General features: G+C 40.5%; 1 protein-coding gene across 2 annotated transcripts; it reads left to right on the forward strand.

The window, feature by feature from the left end:
- Window positions 1-1,123: 1,123 nt before the first annotated feature.
- Window positions 1,124-17,926, forward strand: LOC135521905 (zinc finger protein 239-like). 2 transcript variants are annotated; one of them, XR_010452621.1, is made up of 2 exons: window positions 1,124-1,688; window positions 4,531-4,747. XR_010452621.1 is itself a non-coding variant. In XM_064947716.1 (2 exons), exons 1-2 carry the CDS (start codon window positions 1,355-1,357, stop codon window positions 15,915-15,917), a joined length of 969 nt encoding a protein of 322 aa, XP_064803788.1. In that variant the 5' UTR covers window positions 1,124-1,354; the 3' UTR covers window positions 15,918-17,926. The 2 variants fall into 2 exon arrangements, 1 of the variants encoding a protein (XP_064803788.1); XM_064947716.1 differs by lacking the exon at window positions 4,531-4,747 and adding an exon at window positions 15,283-17,926.
- The last annotated feature ends 1,718 nt before the right edge of the window (window positions 17,927-19,644 follow it).

The following is a 19,644-nucleotide window of genomic DNA, read 5'->3' on the forward strand; positions in this document are numbered from 1 at the left end:
AGCTGTAGAACTTGTTGAGGATCTGGGGACCCATGCCAAATATTTTCAGTCTCCTGGGGAGGGGGGGGGGGGGTCTTGTCGTGCACTCTTCAAAACTGTCTTGGTGTGTTTGGACCATGATTTTTTTTTGATGTTGACACCAAGGAACTTGAAACTCTCAACCAGCTCCACAACAGCCCCGTCGATGTTAATGGGGGCCTGTTTGGCCCTCCTTTTCCTGTAGTCCACGATCACCTCCTCTGTCTTGCTTACATTGAGGGAGAGGTAGTTGTCCTGGCAACACACTGCCAGGTCTCTGACCTCCTCTGTCAGGGAGAGGTTGAAAATGTCAGTGAAGACAATTGCCAGTTGATCCGCGCATGCTCTGGGTACACGCCCTGGTAATCCGTCTGGCCCCGCAACGTTGTGAATGTTGACCTGTCAAAAGGTCTTGCTCACATCGGCTACGGCGAGTGTGATCACACAGTCATCAGGAACAGCTGGTGCTCTCCTCTAATGCTTCAGAGTTGCTTGCCTCATAGCGAGCATAAAAGGCATTTATCTCGTCTGGCAGCTTGTTTCCACATTTTCTTCAGGTGAGGGACTTGGGCCTGGTCTCCAGAAAGCAGTATATACTTCGCATCAGACTCGTTAAAGAAAAAATAATTGTCAAGTTCGAGGTGACTAATCGCTGTTCTGAAGTCCAGAAGCTCTACCGTGTTCCCACTAGAGAACACAATCCCACAGTGCATGAAAGCATGAGGTGTGGCAAACGTTAGCAAGCTTGAGCTAGATACCAAGCTAGCATACGAAACTTGGTAGGACAGAGTAGATACTCCACATGACGTTGAGATATAGTGCATTGTGGGTAGTTTAGAAGATATCCAGAAATAAGTCACAAAATATGTAATAAAGCAAAAACACAACTGTTTGTACTTATAGGTAACTAGATCGTGACTACAACTCAGGCTTTAACCACACTGTATTGTTACTCTGGTGAGTAAAAACTCATGCTTCCTACACTTTAACATGTCTGAAATAAAATATACATTTTACTCAACTGCGTTACCCACTCCAGCAGGTGGCGGTGTGGGAATTTAAGGCAATGCTGCTGGTGTGACGTATAATCTAGTGGACGGAACGCTTCTTTCAACAGCAGCAACAGCTAGTCAGCCACGTCTATAGCTTGCTAGACAAAATAGCCGAACCAATAAAGCTCTTTAGACACTTTCGTGTTTATTAGCCACTGTATTGTAAAACCCACTTCTGTCGTCTAGTTAGTTATCCGATTTAACATCATATTTACCCTGTTGTTATTAGACAGCTAGCGGGCTGGTTAAGTTAGCATTAGCCTAGCTAGCTAACATCCCCGACCATGAGGTCACTAAGCTACTCTCCTCCTGCTAAAGAAGATGAGATCTGCTGGACAGAGAAAGATGGTCTGTGCCTGAACGTTGTTGTGAAAGAGGAAGAGGAGGCTGTCACAATACAAAAACAAGTAGAGGGTGAGGCTGTTATAGTGAAAGAAGTAGAGAAAGACGTTACAGTTAAAGAAGAGGAAGGCGTGTTCAGTGTGAAACAAGAGGAGGAGGATGCATGTTTTGGAGTGAAAGAGGAGGAGGAGATGACTGGATATCTGGGCTCGGTTTCCCAAACGCATCTTAAGACATCCAATGGTTCTAACTGTGAGCGGGCCCTGAGTAACACTAGTAAGTACTGTCTTAAAAACAGAGGCATGAACTCTGCAGTTGTTGAACTGATGTGTGGTGTTAAAGGGGAAATATGCAATAGCTACATCCATATTTTGACTTTTTAAATGTGTTTATTTATAGCCATTGATTCTTGAAGAATATAACACATGCCTCATGAGCTTAGTTCAACTGTTGTACCCCATCAGAACCCAAAATAAGCTTATTTTTTTACTCCAAAATTTAGAAACAATGTAAACCAAAATTGTTTAGCCTCAACATGGTTAAAACTATAATGTTGATATCATGGATGGTCAGTCCTTCCATCCATAGGTCTGTCAATGACTTTGAAAGTAGTTACATTTCTCCAGCCCCATCATCATCTTATTACCAAAACACTGGTGGAATGACAGCTTTGTTATGGTTTCAACTGCAGATTGGTTGGTTGATTGTGTGGCTTTTTTAAAGGGGCTATCTAGGATTTAAACGGCAACAAAATGTCAGCCCTGAGACTTGGTTTGGTAAACAGCTGAGGGATGGGGGCTGGAGAAATGTAACCACTCTCAAATTCATAGAGAAAGCTATTGTAGCAACCGTAACCCTACACCTAGCTACCCCATCAAGAAGTTCAGACTTCTTGGCATAACAGTTACAGTGCCTTGCGAAAGTATTCGGCCCCCTTGAACTTTGCGACCTTTTGCCACATTTCAAGCTTCAAACATAAAGATATAAAACTGTATTTTTTTGTGAAGAATCAACAACAAGTGGGACACAATCATGAAGTGGAACGACATTTATTAGATATTTCAAACTTTTTTAACAAATCAAAAACTGAAAAATTGGGCGTGCAAAATGATTCAGCCCCCTTAAGTTAATACTTTGTAGCGCCACCTTTTGCTGCGATTACAGCTGTAAGTCGCTTGGGGTATGTCTCTGTCAGTTTTGCACATCGAGAGACTGAAATTTTTTCCCATTCCTCCTTGCAAAACAGCTCGAGCTCAGTGAGGTTGGATGGAGAGCATTTGTGAACAGCAGTTTTCAGTTCTTTCCACAGATTCTCGATTGGATTCAGGTCTGGACTTTGACTTGGCCATTCTAACACCTGGATATGTTTATTTTTGAACCATTCCATTGTAGATTTTGCTTTATGTTTTGGATCATTGTCTTGTTGGAAGACAAATCTCCGTCCCAGTCTCAGGTCTTTTGCAGACTCCATCAGGTTTTCTTCCAGAATGGTCCTGTATTTGGCTCCATCCATCTTCCTATCAATTTTAACCATCTTCTCTGTCCCTGCTGAAGAAAAGCAGGCCCAAACCATGATGCTGCCACCACCATGTTTGACAGTGGTGATGGTGTGGTCAGGGTGATGAGATGTGTTGCTTTTACGCCAAACATAACGTTTTGCATTGTTGCCAAAAAGTTCAATTTTGTTTTCATCTGACCAGAGCACCTTCTTCCACATGTTTGGTGTGTGTCCCAGGTGGCTTGTGGCAAACTTTAAACAACACTTTTTATGGATATCTTTAAGAAATGGCTTTCTTCTTGCCACTCTTCCATAAAGGCCAGATTTGTGCAATATACGACTGATTGTTGTCCTATGGACAGAGTCTCCCACCTCAGCTGTAGATCTCTGCAGTTCATCCAGAGTGATCATGGGCCTCTTGGCTGCATCTCTGATCAGTCTTCTCCTTGTATGAGCTGAAAGTTTAGAGGGACGGCCAGGTCTTGGTAGATTTGCAGTGGTCTGATACTGATAGATTTGCAGTGCTGCACTGAAAGTAAAGGGGCTGAATAATTTTGCACGCCCAATTTTTCAGTTTTTGATTTGTTAAAAAAGTTTGAAATATCCAATAAATGTCGTTCCACTTCATGATTGTGTCCCACTTGTTGTTGATTCTTCACAAAAAATACAGTTTTATATCTTTATGTTTGAAGCCTGAAATGTGGCAAAAGGTCGCAAAGTTCAAGGGGGCCGAATACTTTCGCAAGGCACTGTATAAAGACCTGAATGTGTTGATTGATTAGTGCGAAGAAAAACATCTTTACTCCTGCACATTTAAGGCAGTTTCATTAAGTCATACTAAATCTAAATAAGTAGCAAGCTACTGTCGGTCTAAACTGCTCCTACATGGTGTAACAATACATCATGTAGATGTATATAATAAACAGACTAGGTCTATACTGCTCCTACATGGTGTAACAATACATCATACTACCATTCAAAAATGTGGGGTCACTTAGAAATGTCCTTGTTTTTGAAAGAAAATCATATTTTTTTAATTTATCATTTATAAAAACCTGTTTTTGCTTTTTCATTATGGGGTATTGTGATGACATATGGGGTATTGTGACGTCATTGTGGGGTATTGTGATGTCATTATGGGGTATTGTGAAGTCATTATGGGGTATTGTGTTTACATTGACGAGGGGAAAAAATGATTTAATCCATGTCAGAATAAGGCTGTAACGTAACAAAATGTAGAAAAAGTGAAGGGGTCTGAATACTTTCCGAATACACTGTGTATATATAGGGGCAGTAGTTAGTGGCATCACTTCATGAAACATGAGGTACAAATATATAACATAGTTTCAAAATATCAACATTCAAAATATACCAAGTTGGAACTGGAAATGCCAGCCAAGTCACAATCCTAGAGATTCACTGATGATCAACCTCCTCCTTCACATCTGACCCCTGATGATCAACCTCCTCCTTCACATCTGACTCCTGATGATCAACCTCCTCCTTCACATCTGACCCCTGATGATCAACCTCCTCCTTCACATCTGACTCCTGATGATCAACCTCCTCCTTCACATCTGACTCCTGATGATCAACCTCCTCCTTCACATCTGACTCCAGTGATGAATCCAGAGCGTCTTCTGTTTTGGGGGAATCCCGATGGATGACGTCACCCAATAGGCCGTCATCACGACCACCGCCCACAAGTTAATTGTCATTCAGGTTATCAATGAGAAGAGCATCAGCAATATGTTCTTTCTGGTAACTTGTCTCATTTAATGGATTTAAATTGGCAGGTGCATAGGGAGAAACCCCATTAAAACACTTTTAACTGTATCAAAGTCTGTGGCCTGTGATGTTGGGACAAATGATAGTCCCTTATTATACAAGAGACAAAATTCACAAATTCTACAGCACAACGGCAGAGTCATGTCTTAAGTTGTAAAACTAACAATGACTCCGTAATCCTTCTGGGAATGTGCCAAAATGTTATGACATCATAAAGTTATGGGAGGAGTTAGAAAGTTGGCTGTCAGAAGTACAGTTATACAATGTAAAAATACTTTTGATCCGTCTGTCTGTATATTTCAAGACATGGCATATGAGGATGCAGTGAGATACCCGATGGTTGGACGATACTTTTCTAATCAGTCATCATAAATATACTTAAAACCTGGAAATCAGCCAATCCTCTGTTGATAATTCAATAGAAAAGTAAAATGCTTTATTATCTGAAAGTTGAAAATGACAAGAGAGAAATAAAATGGTGCTGATGCGGGCGCTGGAGATGGGTGTGTGTTCTATTGGGTCTGGGCAGGTGTGATGTAGTTAATGGAGATGGAGGTGTGTTCTATTGGGTCTGGGCAGGTGTGATGTAGTTAATGGAGACGGGGGTGTGTTCTAGTGGGTCTGGGCAGTTGTGATGTAGTTAATGGAGACGGGGGTGTGTTTAACGTTTGCAAGCTTGAGCTAGATATCGACCTAGTGTGACCTTCCTGGCCCCGTCTCTCAAGTCAGTGAGTCAACATAGGAAGGAGCAATGGATGGATAGTTCATTTATTTCCAAACGTGCAATGATGGAACACACACAGTATGGATGAATGATCTGTAGTGACGGGATATAAATAGCACTCCCACAGCAATTCTACATAAATCTGCCCCATAATATACTCACAAAAAAACAGTTGAAATGTCTATCAAAGTTATTGTGATCGTATAGTGGATTTAACAATTCCTACTAATTCCTAATTTACTATAATAAAAAATAAATACAGTATTTCCATGTGTCTCATATTCACCATATCAGAATAAACTGTCATCCATTTATCAATCAAAAATATCAAATAAACCTGAAAGATTCCTCAAATTACTCAATGTCCCACTGGTAGCGAAAAGGTATAATACACCTAATCTAAAAAAAACTGGGCTAATAAACTCGCTGCTGTTCATGAGTTTATAAAACATATACTTTATACATTTGTCATAAATTACCTGCATTGACGGGACAGACAATAGTCGACAGGGTAGCGGTCTAAGGCACTGCATCTCAGTGCTAGGGGCGTCACTACCGCCCCTTCTTCAAAACCAGGCTGTATCATAACAAGCCGTGATTTGGAGTCGCATAGGGCAGTGCACAATTGGCCCTGCATCTTCTGGGTTAGGGTTTGGCAGGGGTAGGCGTCAATGTAAATAAGAATTAATTCATAACTGACTTGCCTAGTTAAATAAAGGTTCAATATATTTAAAAAATGTAACTTCATTACACCGTTACACTGGCATACAAACTCAGTAGTACAGAGTTGATCATCCATATGACGTTGAGAAATACTGCATTGGGACTAGTTTGGTTGAGTTCACAAAATAAGTTATTACATATATTAACGCAAAAACATAACTGTTTGTACTTATAGGTAACCGTATCGTGACTACAACTGGCTTACTAAGACTTTATTGTTACACTGGTGAGTAAAATCTCATGCTTCCTACACTTTAACCTGTTTTCTGAAGATACAATATACATTTTACTCAACTGCGTTACCCACTCCAGTCAGCAGATTGCGGTCTGGGAATTTAAAGCGATGCTGTTATTGTGACATAATCTTGTGGACGGAACGCTTCTTTCAACAATTAGTCAGACACCTCGGTAGCTTGCTAGACAAAATAGCCGAACCAATAAAGCTCTTTAGATGCTTTAGTGTATATTATCTACTGTGTTTTAAACCCACTTCTGTCGTCTAGTTAGTTATCCGATTTTATTTCATATTTACAGTGTTGTTATTCGTCAGCTAGCGGTCTGGTTAAGTTAGCATTAGCCTAGCTAGCTAACATTTCCGACCATGAGGTTACTAAGCTACTCTCCTTCTGCTAACGAAGAGGTGGATATCACAGTAAAACAAGAAGTAGAGGGTGAGGCCGTTACTGTGAAAGAAGAGGAAGACACTTTCAGAGTGAAAGAGGATGAGGATGCAGTTTATGGAGTGAAAAAGGAGGAGGAGGGAGAGATGACTGTTACATCGAGAAAGGAGGAGGAAGAAGAGGAGGAACCTGGATATCTGGGCCCGGTTTCCCAAACACATCATATTAAGGCATCCAATGGTTCTAACAATGAATTTAGCCATAAGATGGTTTTGAGAAACCGTTCCCTGATTAAGACTAGTAAAGTACTGTCTTAAAAACAGAAGCACAAACTCTGCAGTTGTAGAACTGATGTGTGGTGTTAAAGGGGAAATCTGCAATTGCTACATCCATATTGTGACTTTTAAATTATTTATTTATAGCCATTGATTCTTATAAAATATAACACATGCCTCTTGAGCTTAGTTCAACTGTTGTACCCCATCAGAACCCCAAATAAGCTTTTTTTTACTCTGTTTAAAAACAATGTAAATCAACACTATCGCCTCAACATGGTTAAAACTATAATGTTGATTTCATGGATGGTCAGTCCTTGCATCCATAGGTATTTCTGTCTGTAGTTACATTTCTCCAACCCCATAATCATCTTATTACCAAAATAGTGGTGGAATGACAGATTTGTTATTGTTTGAACTGCAGATTGCTGGGTTGTGTTTTTTTTTAAACAGCAACAAAATGTCTGCCCAGAGACTTGGTTTGGTAAACAGCTGAGGGATGGGGGAAGGAGAAGTGTAACCACTCTCACATTCATAGCGAACACTATTGTAGAAACCGTAACCCAACATCTAGCTTCCTCGTCAAGAAGTTCAGACATCTCGGCATAACAGCTATAAGGTGTTGGCTTGACAGTCGCTTGACCCAGGTTTGAGTTCAGCTCAGGGCTACCCCCGAATTCACTACACTGTGAGTACAAGGACTGGCCATGCTTGAGGTCATAATGATAGTTTAACCAGGTTTCTAGGATATATAGTATATTCTAGAATGACCTGTGTAGATTTCCTTTGGGGGTCAAATTGTTAGAGCTGTTGTTAGGTCATTATATAATATTCAGCCAATTTATTTTCATGCCATTACATCAATATGCCCAACCAGAAGAGAGAGAACTCTTCCTTGCACCACCTGCTGGCCTTCATAAATTCTGAAGTTGCTGGTAATAGGCTACACAAGCAATCAGCAACCGACATTTGGAGTGCAAATTCATCTGACCATTTCTACCAATCTGCACATGGAGTAAAACAAACATACAGTCAATAATACAGTAGAAAAAGTCTATATACAGTGTGTGCAAATGAGGTGAGATAAGGGAGGTAAAGGCAATAAATAGGCCATGGTGGTGAAGTAAATACAATATAGCAATTAAAAACACTGGAATAGTAGATTTGCAGTAGGTGAATGTGCAAAGTAGAAATACTGGGGTGCAAGGGAGCTAAATAAGTAAATACAGTATGGGGATGAGGTAATTGTTTGGGCTATTTATAGATGGGCTATGAACAGGTGCAGTGATCTGTGAGCTGCTCTGACAGCTGGTGCTTAAAGCTGGTGAGGGAGATACGTGTTTCCAGTTTCAGAGATTTTTGTAGTTCGTTCCAGTCATTGGCAGCAGAGAACTGGAAGGAGAGGCGGCCAAAGGAGGAATTGGCCCTGGGGGTGACCAGTGAAATACACTTGCTGGAGCGCGTGCTACGGGTGGGTGCTGCTATGGTGACCAGCGAGCTGAGATAAGGCGGGACTTTACCTAGCAGGGTCTTGTAGATGGCCTGGAACCAGTGAGTTTGGCGACGAGTATGAAGCGAGTATGAAGCGAGTACAGGTCGCAGTGGTGGGCAGTATATGGGGCTTTGGTGACAAAATGGATGGCCCTGTGATAGACTGCATCCAATTTATTGAGTAGAGAATTGGAGGCTGTTTTGTAAATGACATCCCCGAAGTCGAGGATCGGTAGGATGGTCAGTTTTACGAGGGTATGTTTGGCAGCATGAGTGAAGGATGCTTTGTTGAGATATAGGAAGCCAATTCTAGATTTAACTTTGGATTGGAGATGTTTGATGTGAGTCTGGAAGGAGAGTTTACAGTCTAACAAGACACCTAGGTATTTGTAGTGGTCCACATATTCTAAGTCAGAAATGTCCAGAGTAGAGGTTGACCGATTATGATTTTTCAACGCCGATACAGATTATTGGAGGACCAAAAAAGTTGATACCGATTAATCAGACAATTTAAAAAAATGTATTTGTAATAATTACAATTACAACAGTACTGAATTAACACTTATTTTAACTGAATATAATACATTAACAAAAATCTATTTAGCCTCAAATAAATAATGAAACCTGTTCAATTTGGTTTAAATAATGCAAAAACAAAGTGTTGGAGAAGAAAGTAAAAGTGCAATAGGTGCCATGTAAAAAAGCTAACATTTAAGTTCCTTTCTCAGAACATGAGAACATATGAAAGCTAAGATAAGAGGTTTTAGGTTGAAGTATTTATAAGACTATTTCTCTCTATACCATTTGTATTTCATATACGTTTGACAATTGGATGTTCTTATAGGCACTTTAGTATTGACAGTGTAACAATATGGCTTCCATCCCTCTCCTCGCCCCTACCTGGGCTCGAACCAGGAACACATCGACAACAGCCACCCTCGAAGCATTGTTACCCATCGCTCCACAAAAGCCGCGGGGAACAACTACTCCAAGTCTCAGAGCGAGTGACGTTTGAAACGCTATTAGCGTGCACCCTGCTAACTAGCTAGCCATTTCATATCGGTTACACCAGCCTAATCTCGGGGGTTGATAGGCTTGAAGTCATGAACAGCTCAATGCTTGAAGCACAGCGAAGAGCTGCTGGCAAAACGCACAAAAGTGCTGTTTGAATGAATGATTACGAGCCTGCTGCTGCCTACCATCGCTCAGTCAGACTGCTCTATCAGCTATCAAATCATAGACTTAATTATACATAATAACACACAGAAATACAAGCCTTTGGTCAGTAATATGGTCGAATCCGGAAACTATAATTTCGAAAACAAAACGCTTATTCTATCTGTGAAATACGGAACCGTTCCATATTTTATCTAACGGGTGGCATCCATAAGTCGAAATACTGTTGTTACATTGCAAAACCTTCAATGTCATGTCATAATTATGTAAAATTCCAGCAAATTAGTTTGCAACGAGCCAGGCGGCCCAAACTGTTGCATATACCCTGACTCTGCGTGTAATGAACGCAAGAGAAGTGACACAATTTCACCTGGTTAATATCGCCTACTATCCTGGATTTCTTTTAGCTAAATATGCAGGTTTAAGAATATATACTTCTGTGTATTGATTTTAAGAAAGGCATTGGTGTTTATGGTTAGGTACAGTCGTGCAAGGATTGTGCTTTTTCTGCAAATGCACTTTTGTTAAATCATCCCCCGTTTGGCGAAGTTGGCTGTCTTTGTTAGGAAGAAATAGTCTTCACACAGTTCGCAACGGCCCAAACGGTTGCATATACCATGGCTCTGTTGCAAGAGAAGTCACACAATTTACCTAGTTAAAAGAAATTCATGTTAGCAGGCAATATTAACTAGATATGTAGTTAACTAAAAATGTACTTGTGTATTGATTTTAAGAAAGGCATTGATGTTTATGGTTAGGTACACATTGGAGCAACGGCAGTCCTTTTTCTCAATTGCGCACCGCATCAATTATATGCAAAGCAGGACACGCTAGATAAACTAGTAATATTATCAACCATGTGTAGTTAACTAGTGATTATGATTGATTGCTTGTTTTTTATAAGATTTTATAAGTTATAAGTTTAATGCTAGCTAGCAACTTACCTTGGCTTCTTACTGCATTTGCGTAACAGACAGTCTCCTCGTGGAGTGCAATGAGAGGCAGGTGGTTAGAGTGTTGGACTAGTTAACTGTAAGGTTGCAAGATTGAATCCCCGAGCTGACAAGGTAAAAATCTGTCATTCTGCCCCTGAACCAGGTAGTTATTAACCCACCGTTCCTAGGACGTAATTGAAAACAAGAATGTGTTCTTAATCTTAACTGACTTGCCTAGTTTAATAAAGGTAAAATAAAAACTCACTTAAATTTAAATCCTTTAAATAAAGGCATATTTTTTTTGGGGGGGGGGCCAAATCAGTGTCCAAAAATACCTATTTCCGATTGTTATGGAAACTTGAAATCGGCCCTGATTAAATCGGCCATTCCGATTAATCGGTCGACTTCTAGTCCAGAGTGGTGTTGCTAGGAAGGTGTAGGCAGCAATCGGTTGAAGAGCATGCATTTAGTTTTACTTGTATTTAAGAGGAGTTGGAGGCTACGGAAGGAGAGTTGTATGGCATTGAAGCTCGTCTTGAGGGTAGTTAATGAACACAGTGTCCAAAGAAGGGCCAGAAGGATACAGAATGGTGTTGTCTGGGTAGAGGTGGATCAGAGACTCACCAGCAACAAGAGCGACACCATTGATGTATACAGAGAAAGAGTTGGTCCAAGAATTGAACCCTGTGGCACCCCTATAGAGACTGCCACAGGCCCGGACAACAGGCCCTCTGATTTGACACACTGAACTCTATCAGAAAAGTAGTTGGTGAACCAGGCGAGGCAATCATTTGAGAAACCAAGGCTGTTGAGTCTGCTGATGAGGATGTGGTGATTGACAGAGTCGAAACCCTTGGCCAGGTCAATGAATACGGCTGCACAGTATTTTTTCTTATCGGTGGAGGTTAAGATATCGTGTAAGATCCTTGAGCGTGGCGGATGTGCACCCATGACCAGCTCTGAAACCGTATTGCATAGTGGAGAAGGTACGGTGGGATTCGAAATGGTCAGTAATCTGTTTGTTAACCTTTTGCGTGTAGGGGGCAGTATTTCTACTTTTGGCTAAAAAACGTACCCATTTGAATCTGCCTATTTCTCAGCCCCAGAAACTAGAATATGCATATAATTGTCAGAGAACACTGTAAAGTTTCCAAAACTGTAAAAATATTCTCTGTGAGTATAACAGAACTAATATTGCAGGCGAAAACCTGAGGAAAATCCAATCAGGAAGTGCCTCTTATTTTGAAACCTCTCTGTTCCTATGCATGCCTATCCTCCATTTAAAGGGATATCAACCAGATTCCTTTTTCTATGGCTTTCCAAATGTGTCAACAGTCTTTAGACATAGTTTCAGGCTTTTAGTTTGAAAAATGAGCGTGAAAGATCGCATTACGTAAGTGGATAGGTGGGGGCTCTCGAAGATCTTAGAAAGGCAGGGTAGGATAGATATATGTCTGTAGCAGTTTGGGTCAAGAGTGTCCCCCTCTTTGAAGAGGGGGATGACCGCAGCTGCTTTCCAATCTTTGGGAATCTCAGACGACACGAAAGAGGTTGAACAGACTAGTAATAGGGGTTGCAACAATTTCGGGCAGATAATTATAGAAAGAAAGGATCCAGATTGTCTAGCCCGGCTGGTTTATAGGGGTCCAGATTTTGCAGCTCTTTCAGAACATCAGCTGACTGAATTTGGGAGAAGGAGAAGTGGGGAAGGCTAGGGCGAGTTGTTGTGGGGTGTGCAGTGCTGTTGACCGGGGTAGGGGTAGCCAGGTGGAAAGCATGGCCAGCCGTAGAAAAATGCTTCTTGAAATTCTCAATTACAATGGATTTATCGGTGATGACAGAGTTTCCTATCCTCAGTGCAGTAGGCAGCTGGGAGGAGGTGCTCTTATTCTCCATGGACTTTACAGTGTCCCAGAACTCTTTTGAGTTTGTGTTGCAGGAAGCAAATTTCTGCTTGAAAAGGCTAGCCTTTTCTAACTGCCTGTGTATATTGGTTTCTTACTTCCCTGAAAAGTTGCATATCCCGGGGGCTGTTTGATGCTAATGCAGAATGCCACAGGATGTTTTTATGCTGGTTAAGGGCAGTCAGGTCTGGAGAGAACCAAGGGCTATATCTGTTCCTGGTTCTAAATTTCTTGAATGGGTCATGCTTATTTAAGATGGCGAGGAAGGCATTTTTTAAGAATAACCAGGCATCCTCTACTGACTGGGTGAGGTCAATATCCTTCTAGGATACCTGGGCCAGGTCGATTAGAAAGGCCTGCTCGCTGAAGTGTTTCAGGGTGCGTTTGACAGTGATGAGTGGAGGTTGTTTGGCCGCTGACCCATTACAGATACAGGCAATGAGGCAGTCGCTGAGATCTTGGTTGAAAACAGCAGAGGTGTATTTAGAGGGCAAGTTGGTTAGGATGATATCTATGAGGGTGCCCGCGTTTACGGCTTTGGGGTTGTACCTGGTAGGTTCATTGATAATTTGTGTGAGATTGAGGGCAACAAGCTTAGATTGTAGGATGGCCGTGGTGTTAAGCATATCCCAGTTTAGGTCACCTAGCAGCACGATCTCTGAAGATAGATGGGGGGCAATCAGTTCACTTTGTTTACTTGCTGTTTGAGGTGGAAAAAAAGTGTTTTGAGAAGCTCCATAGCTCATTAGTGGTGGTGTGTTAAGACGATCAGAAATACTATCAGACATCCCCAAATGGGCACATTTATAGGCTTACAGTTGCTCGCTGGACAGGTAAACTAGTCCTACTTCTATATGAGTAATCAGGTGTGCGTCCTTACTCAACACATTGACAGGAGTGTTTCAAACAAAAGACAATGAATACATTTACAAAACTGACCCATCTTGCAGGGTCAGGTCTGGGTGGTCTGGCATGGGCCGTTTAATTTAGTGTCTGGGTCGGCATGGGAATGATTGTATTTCTCCATAGAATATTGTACCGAAGTTGACTGACTGAAAGGGAGTGTAACTTTATAACTATAACTAGTCAATTACTCCTGAAGGAGGGAAACAAGGTAAACCTGTTTGTCCCCGCCCCTTCCTGGGTCGTTGAAGAGCGATATTAAATTTAATATGACCTAAGGCTTGCATTTCTGTGTTTATAATATTATAATTAAGTCTATGATTTCATATTTGATAGAGCAGTCTGACTGAGCGGTGACTCAGTGGTGGTAGGCAGCAGCAGGCTCATAAGCATTCATTCAAACATTCATTCAAACAGCACTTTCCTGTGTTTGCCAGCAGCTCTTCGCAATGCTTGAAGTACAGCTCTGTTTATGACTTCAAGCCTATCAACTCCCAAGATTAGGCTGGCAATACGATAGTGCCTATAAGAACATGCAATAGTCAAAGTTATATGAAATACAAATGGTATAGAGAGAAATAGTTATATAACTCCTATAATAACCTCAACCTAATGCTACCTAATATAATGTTTACATACCCTACATTATTCATCTCATATGTATACGTATATACTGTACTCTATATCATCTACCGCATCTTTATGTAATACATGTATCACTAGCTACTTTAACTATGCCACTCTGTTTACATACTCATCTCATATGTATATACTGTACTCGAGACCATCTACTGTATCTTGCCTATGCTGCTCTGTATCATCACTCATTCATATATCTTTATGTATATATTCTTTATCCCCTTACACTTGTGTGTATAAGACAGTAGTTTTGGAATTGTTAGTTAGATTACTTGTTGGTTATTATTGCATTGTCGGAACTAGAAGCACAAGCATTTCGCTCCACTCGAATTAACATCTAAAATTTGATATATTTTACTTTCTTTTCAATGGGTTTCATTGGGAATCCAGATTTCTCAGGGACCTTCTTGCAGTTCCTACCGCTTCCACTGGATGTTACCAGTCTTTAGAAATTGGTTGAGGTTTTTCCTTTGTGTCATGAAGAAGTAGCCCTGTTCAAAATGAGGGCCACTTCAAGTGTACTGTTTGTTGGAGGCACGTGACCAGAAAGGTAGCGTCAGTTTTTCTTCCTGTATTGAACACAGATCATCCCGTCTTCAAAATTATCGATTACTTACTTTAAAAAATACCTAAAGTTGTATTACAAAAGTAGTTTGAAATGTTTTGGCAAAGTTTATAGGTAACTTTTGAGATATTTTGTAGTCACGTTCCGCAAGTTGGAACCAGTGTTTTTCTGGATCAAACGCTCCAAATAAATGGACATTTTGGATATATATCAACGGAATTAATCGAGCAAAAGGACCATTTGTGATATTTATAAGACATATTGGAGCGCCAACAGAAGAAGCTCGTCAAAGGTAAGGCATGATTTATATTTTTATTTCTGTGCTTTGTGTCGCGCTTGCAGGGTTGAAATATGAAATAATATCTTTCTCTTTGTTTACGGAGGTGCTATCCTCAGATAATAGCATTGTTTGCTTTCACCGAAAAGCCTTTTTGAAATCTGACATGTTGGATGCATTCACAACACATGTAGCTTTAATTTGGTATCTTACATGTGTGATTTCATGAAAGTTAGATTTTTATAGTAATTTATTTGTATTTGGCGCTCTGCATATTCTCTGGCTTTTGGCCAGGTGGGCCACATATCCCAGAGAGGTTTTAATCATCTGTCTGACTTTGTCGTTCACACAGGTGAGAGACGGGACAATCGTGGGTCCTCTGTGGAGCCTCAACAACATCATGATGGCGAAGAGGCAGAGAAGAGTCTCTCCACATCAGAACATAAGAAACACCAGCAGAGACCCACAGGGAAGAAATCTAACTGCTGCTCTGACTGTAGGAAAATATTAAACCCTTCAGTAGAACTTCAAATACACCAGAGAACCCACAAAGGAGAGAAATCTTGTAGCTGTGATCAATGTGGGAAGAGTTTTACCACATCTGGCTCTCTGCCTTTACACCAGAGAACCCACAAAGGAGAGAAATCTTATAGCTGTGATCAATGTGGGAAGAGTTTTGGTCAATCCATCAATCTGAAAATGCACCAGAGAAGACACACAGGAGAGAAACCTTATATCTGTGATCAATGTGGGAAGAGTTTTGGTCAATCTAGCCAGTTGATATTACACCAGAGAACACACACAGGAGAGAAACCTTATAGCTGTGGTCAATGTGGGAAGAGTTTTGGTCAATCTAGCCAGTTGATATTACACCGGAGAACACACACAGGAGAGAAATCTTATGGCTGTGGTCAGTGTGGGAAGAGTTTTTGTCAATCTGGGCAGCTGACTGTACACCAGAGAATACACATAGGAGAGAAATCTTAGTTGTGATCAATGTGGGAAAGGTTTTCCTACATCTGGCTGTCTGACTTTACACCGGAGAACACACACAGGAGAGAAACCTTATAGCTGTGGTCAATGTGGGAAGAGATACTCTAGTAAAAGATCTCTGATCAAACATCAGAAAATACATACATGAAGGAGTTGTTTCATGATATCAATGAAATAATGTCACAATGTAGATTATTTTAACATTATAGTAGGAGTATTTTAATGCATGTCAATGTAGAACCCTACATGTTTGCCCCTTGTTCAATTGATGTTAGCCTCATGGAAACAATCCAGGCTCTGAATTGAAAGAGTTACTATTTATGTGATTGAACAAAACGTGACTAACAAAAAAGAGCTGTGTTACACTTACCACATTTGTGACCCACTGGAATCACAATGAAACACTCCAAAATGTTTAGGTTTTCAATATATCCCAAACTGTTTCTGCATATTGGTTATTGATTTGGACACGTTAAAACTGTGTTTTGACATTGCACTATTCCCATTTAGCAAAATGTCATTGAAAAGACGTTGAAAATCAGGCTATAACCGACGTCCAATATATGTTCGGTTGTCGTTGAAAGTGAAAGTTGAAAAGATGTCTTTTTGGGTCGTTTTTTCAATGACTTGAAAACATCTTAATTTCAACATACTTGCAGTTTATACACCTATAATCAATTATTTTATTAATAATCTAACATAACTCCAGTATTTTATTGACAACATTCAAGTGCTAATTGTCTTTATTCCACTACTGAAGAAGCATGACTCAAATCACCTCATATTTCAAACATGCCTTACCATTAAGTGAATTATTGCCACTACATATTAACAAAGGGGCGTACATTTGGTTTTGATACTTCATATTTACAATGATGTAACATTTAGTAATCATAGTTATTATTAATGCAATCAACTTGACATTTTTACCCTGCTTTTTACTGTTAAGCCCCTGAAAACATGGGAGAAATAATCACGAGAGTGATACGGTGTTGTATTCTCAATTCAACTTTAAGTTCAATCTTTACAAAAGTAACACATTACAAAAACAACAGAAAACCCATTATACAAATAACACAGCAAAATATCTTATTAACCACGCACATGTTCATTCACAATCGACATAAAATGGCAGCTACTCTCAGTACGATGCTATTCTTCACTTCAACCGAGCAGGGCTAATGTTACTCTCTTCAAACTTAACTCGAACTTCCTCAAGTCGTTACTAAAACACACCTTAAACACTCTTGACATGTTAGTGAGTTATAACATTTAAATTCCTATTTTTATCATCAATAAAGTACCTGAAAACAGGGGAGAAATAATCACGAGAGTGATACGGTGTTGTATTCTCAATTCAACTTTAAGTTCAATGAGAAAAGACCGCGATTTTCCCCAGGAATATAGGTGGAGACCAGAGCAATCGATCTCCGGCTCATATATTAAGAGCATTTTGTAGATCACAGATTAACACTTTTAGGCACCACAAAATAAAGTAATCAATATAACGTTTACACATTACTCTCACAATTCGTACCCTTTGACAGATTTGAACTTTAACACAATTATATGAATGTTATCAATCTCTATCAACTAATACTGAATGCATATTTTTAACCTGAGATGTTTTAAGATCCTCACATACTATGAACTTACTAATACTTTTTAATGTATAACAGGCTATGAATATTTCCTTTAACCTGTCACATTACCATGGATCACAATTTATTTTGACCGCATGCTTTTCCGTATTGGATATGAGTTTTGTTTGGGCTCTTTCCAAGGGGACAAGAGTTCTAGAAGCTAGTGAGTTTTAGGATTCTATAGAAAGACAAAGGAGAAGAAAATAATATGCTTGTATATTATTATTTAGAAATGTGTTTTTAATTGTTGACGGCTAGACCATGTTTATATTGTAGAAGGTGAAGCCCTGTAGTTGATTTAATTGTTGACAAGTATTGTAAAAATGTAACCAATTACAGAATTAAATGTATGTGAAGACACCATGTTTATATTGTAGATGATTATGTGAAATGGAAGTTGTAGAGATACTCTGAATGATCGACTATAAAAAGCCAACTGACATTTACTCCTGAGGTGCTGACCTGTTACACCACTGAGTTATTATTTGACCATGCTGGTCATCTATGAACATTTGAACATCTTGGCCATGTTCTGTTATAATCAATACGGTGCGTTTTTCTTGGAGGGAAAGAGAGATGGAGCCTTGGGGGAGAGAAACCTTTGCGAGGACCATTCTGATGGGGCATCTGAAGTTGAAGGTGAAAGATGTCCTCTGCCTTCAGGGGAATCCGGTGGAGAAAGGGTTTGATGTGACTGTACATTTGGAAGAACAGCACGACGAGATTATGAAGATGGTGAGGGAAGGGAAAGAAGAAGGACCCCTGTGCCATTACACGGTGACCAGCCTGGCAAGGAACAACTTCAGGGTGGTCACCGTAACCATGTACAATCCGCATGTGAAGGATGAAGTGGTGAGGGCCTTTCTGGGGAGATATCAAACAAATCAAATCAAATTTATTTGTCACATACACATGGATAGCAGATGTTAATGCGAGTGTAGCGAAATGCTTGTGCTTCTAGTTCCGACAATGCAGTAATAACCAACAAGTAATCTAACTAACAATTCCTTATCTACTGTCTTATACACAGTGTAAGGGGATAAAGAATATGTACATAAGGATATATGAATGAGTGATGGTACAGAGCAGCATAGGCAAGATACAGTAGATGGTATCGAGTACAGTATATACATGTGAGATGAGTATGTAAACAAAGTGGCATAGTTAAAGTGGCTAGTGATACATGTATTACATAAGGATGCAGTCGATGATATAGAGTACAGTATATACGTATGCATATGAGATGAATAATGTAGGGTAAGTAACATTATATAAGGTAGCATTGTTTAAAGTGGCTAGTGATATATTTACATCATTTCCCATCAATTCCCATTATTAAAGTGGCTGGAGTTGAGTCAGTGTCAGTGTGTAGGCAGCAGCCACTCAATGTTAGTGGTGGCTGTTTAACAGTCTGATGGCCTTGAGATAGAAGCTGTTTTTCAGTCTCTCGGTCCCAGCTTTGATGCACCTGTACTGACCTCGGCTTCTGGATGATAGCGGGGTGAACAGGCAGTGGCTCGGGTGGTAGATGTCCTTGATGATCTTTATGGCCTTCCTGTAACATCGGGTGGTGTAGGTGTCCTGGAGGGCAGGTAGTTTTCCCCCGATGATGCGTTGTGCAGACCTCACTACCCTCTGGAGAGCCTTACGGTTGAGGGCGGAGCAGTTGCCGTACCAGGCGGTGATACAGCCCGCCAGGATGCTCTCGATTGTGCATCTGTAGAAGTTTGTGAGTGCTTTTGGTGACAAGCCGAATTTCTTCAGCCTCCTGAGGTTGAAGAGGCGCTGCTGCGCCTTCTTCACGATGCTGTCTGTGTGAGTGGACCAATTCAGTTTGTCTGTGATGTGTATGCCGAGGAACTTAAAACTTGCTACTCTCTCCACTACTGTTCCATCGATGTGGATAGGGGGGTGTTCCCTCTGCTGTTTCCTGAAGTCCACAATCATCGCCTTAGTTTTGTTGAGTGGCGGGGGGGGGGGGTAATTTGTCCTCCCGGTTTGCCTCAGCCCCTTGCATTTTAGTGGATGACTCCAGTGAGGGGTCGGTGGGCTGTTTGTTAGAGGGATCCCAAATCGTG

Source organism: Oncorhynchus masou, chromosome 4, assembly GCF_036934945.1.
Source record: "Oncorhynchus masou masou isolate Uvic2021 chromosome 4, UVic_Omas_1.1, whole genome shotgun sequence".
Taxonomy (NCBI): Eukaryota; Metazoa; Chordata; class Actinopteri; order Salmoniformes; family Salmonidae; genus Oncorhynchus; species Oncorhynchus masou.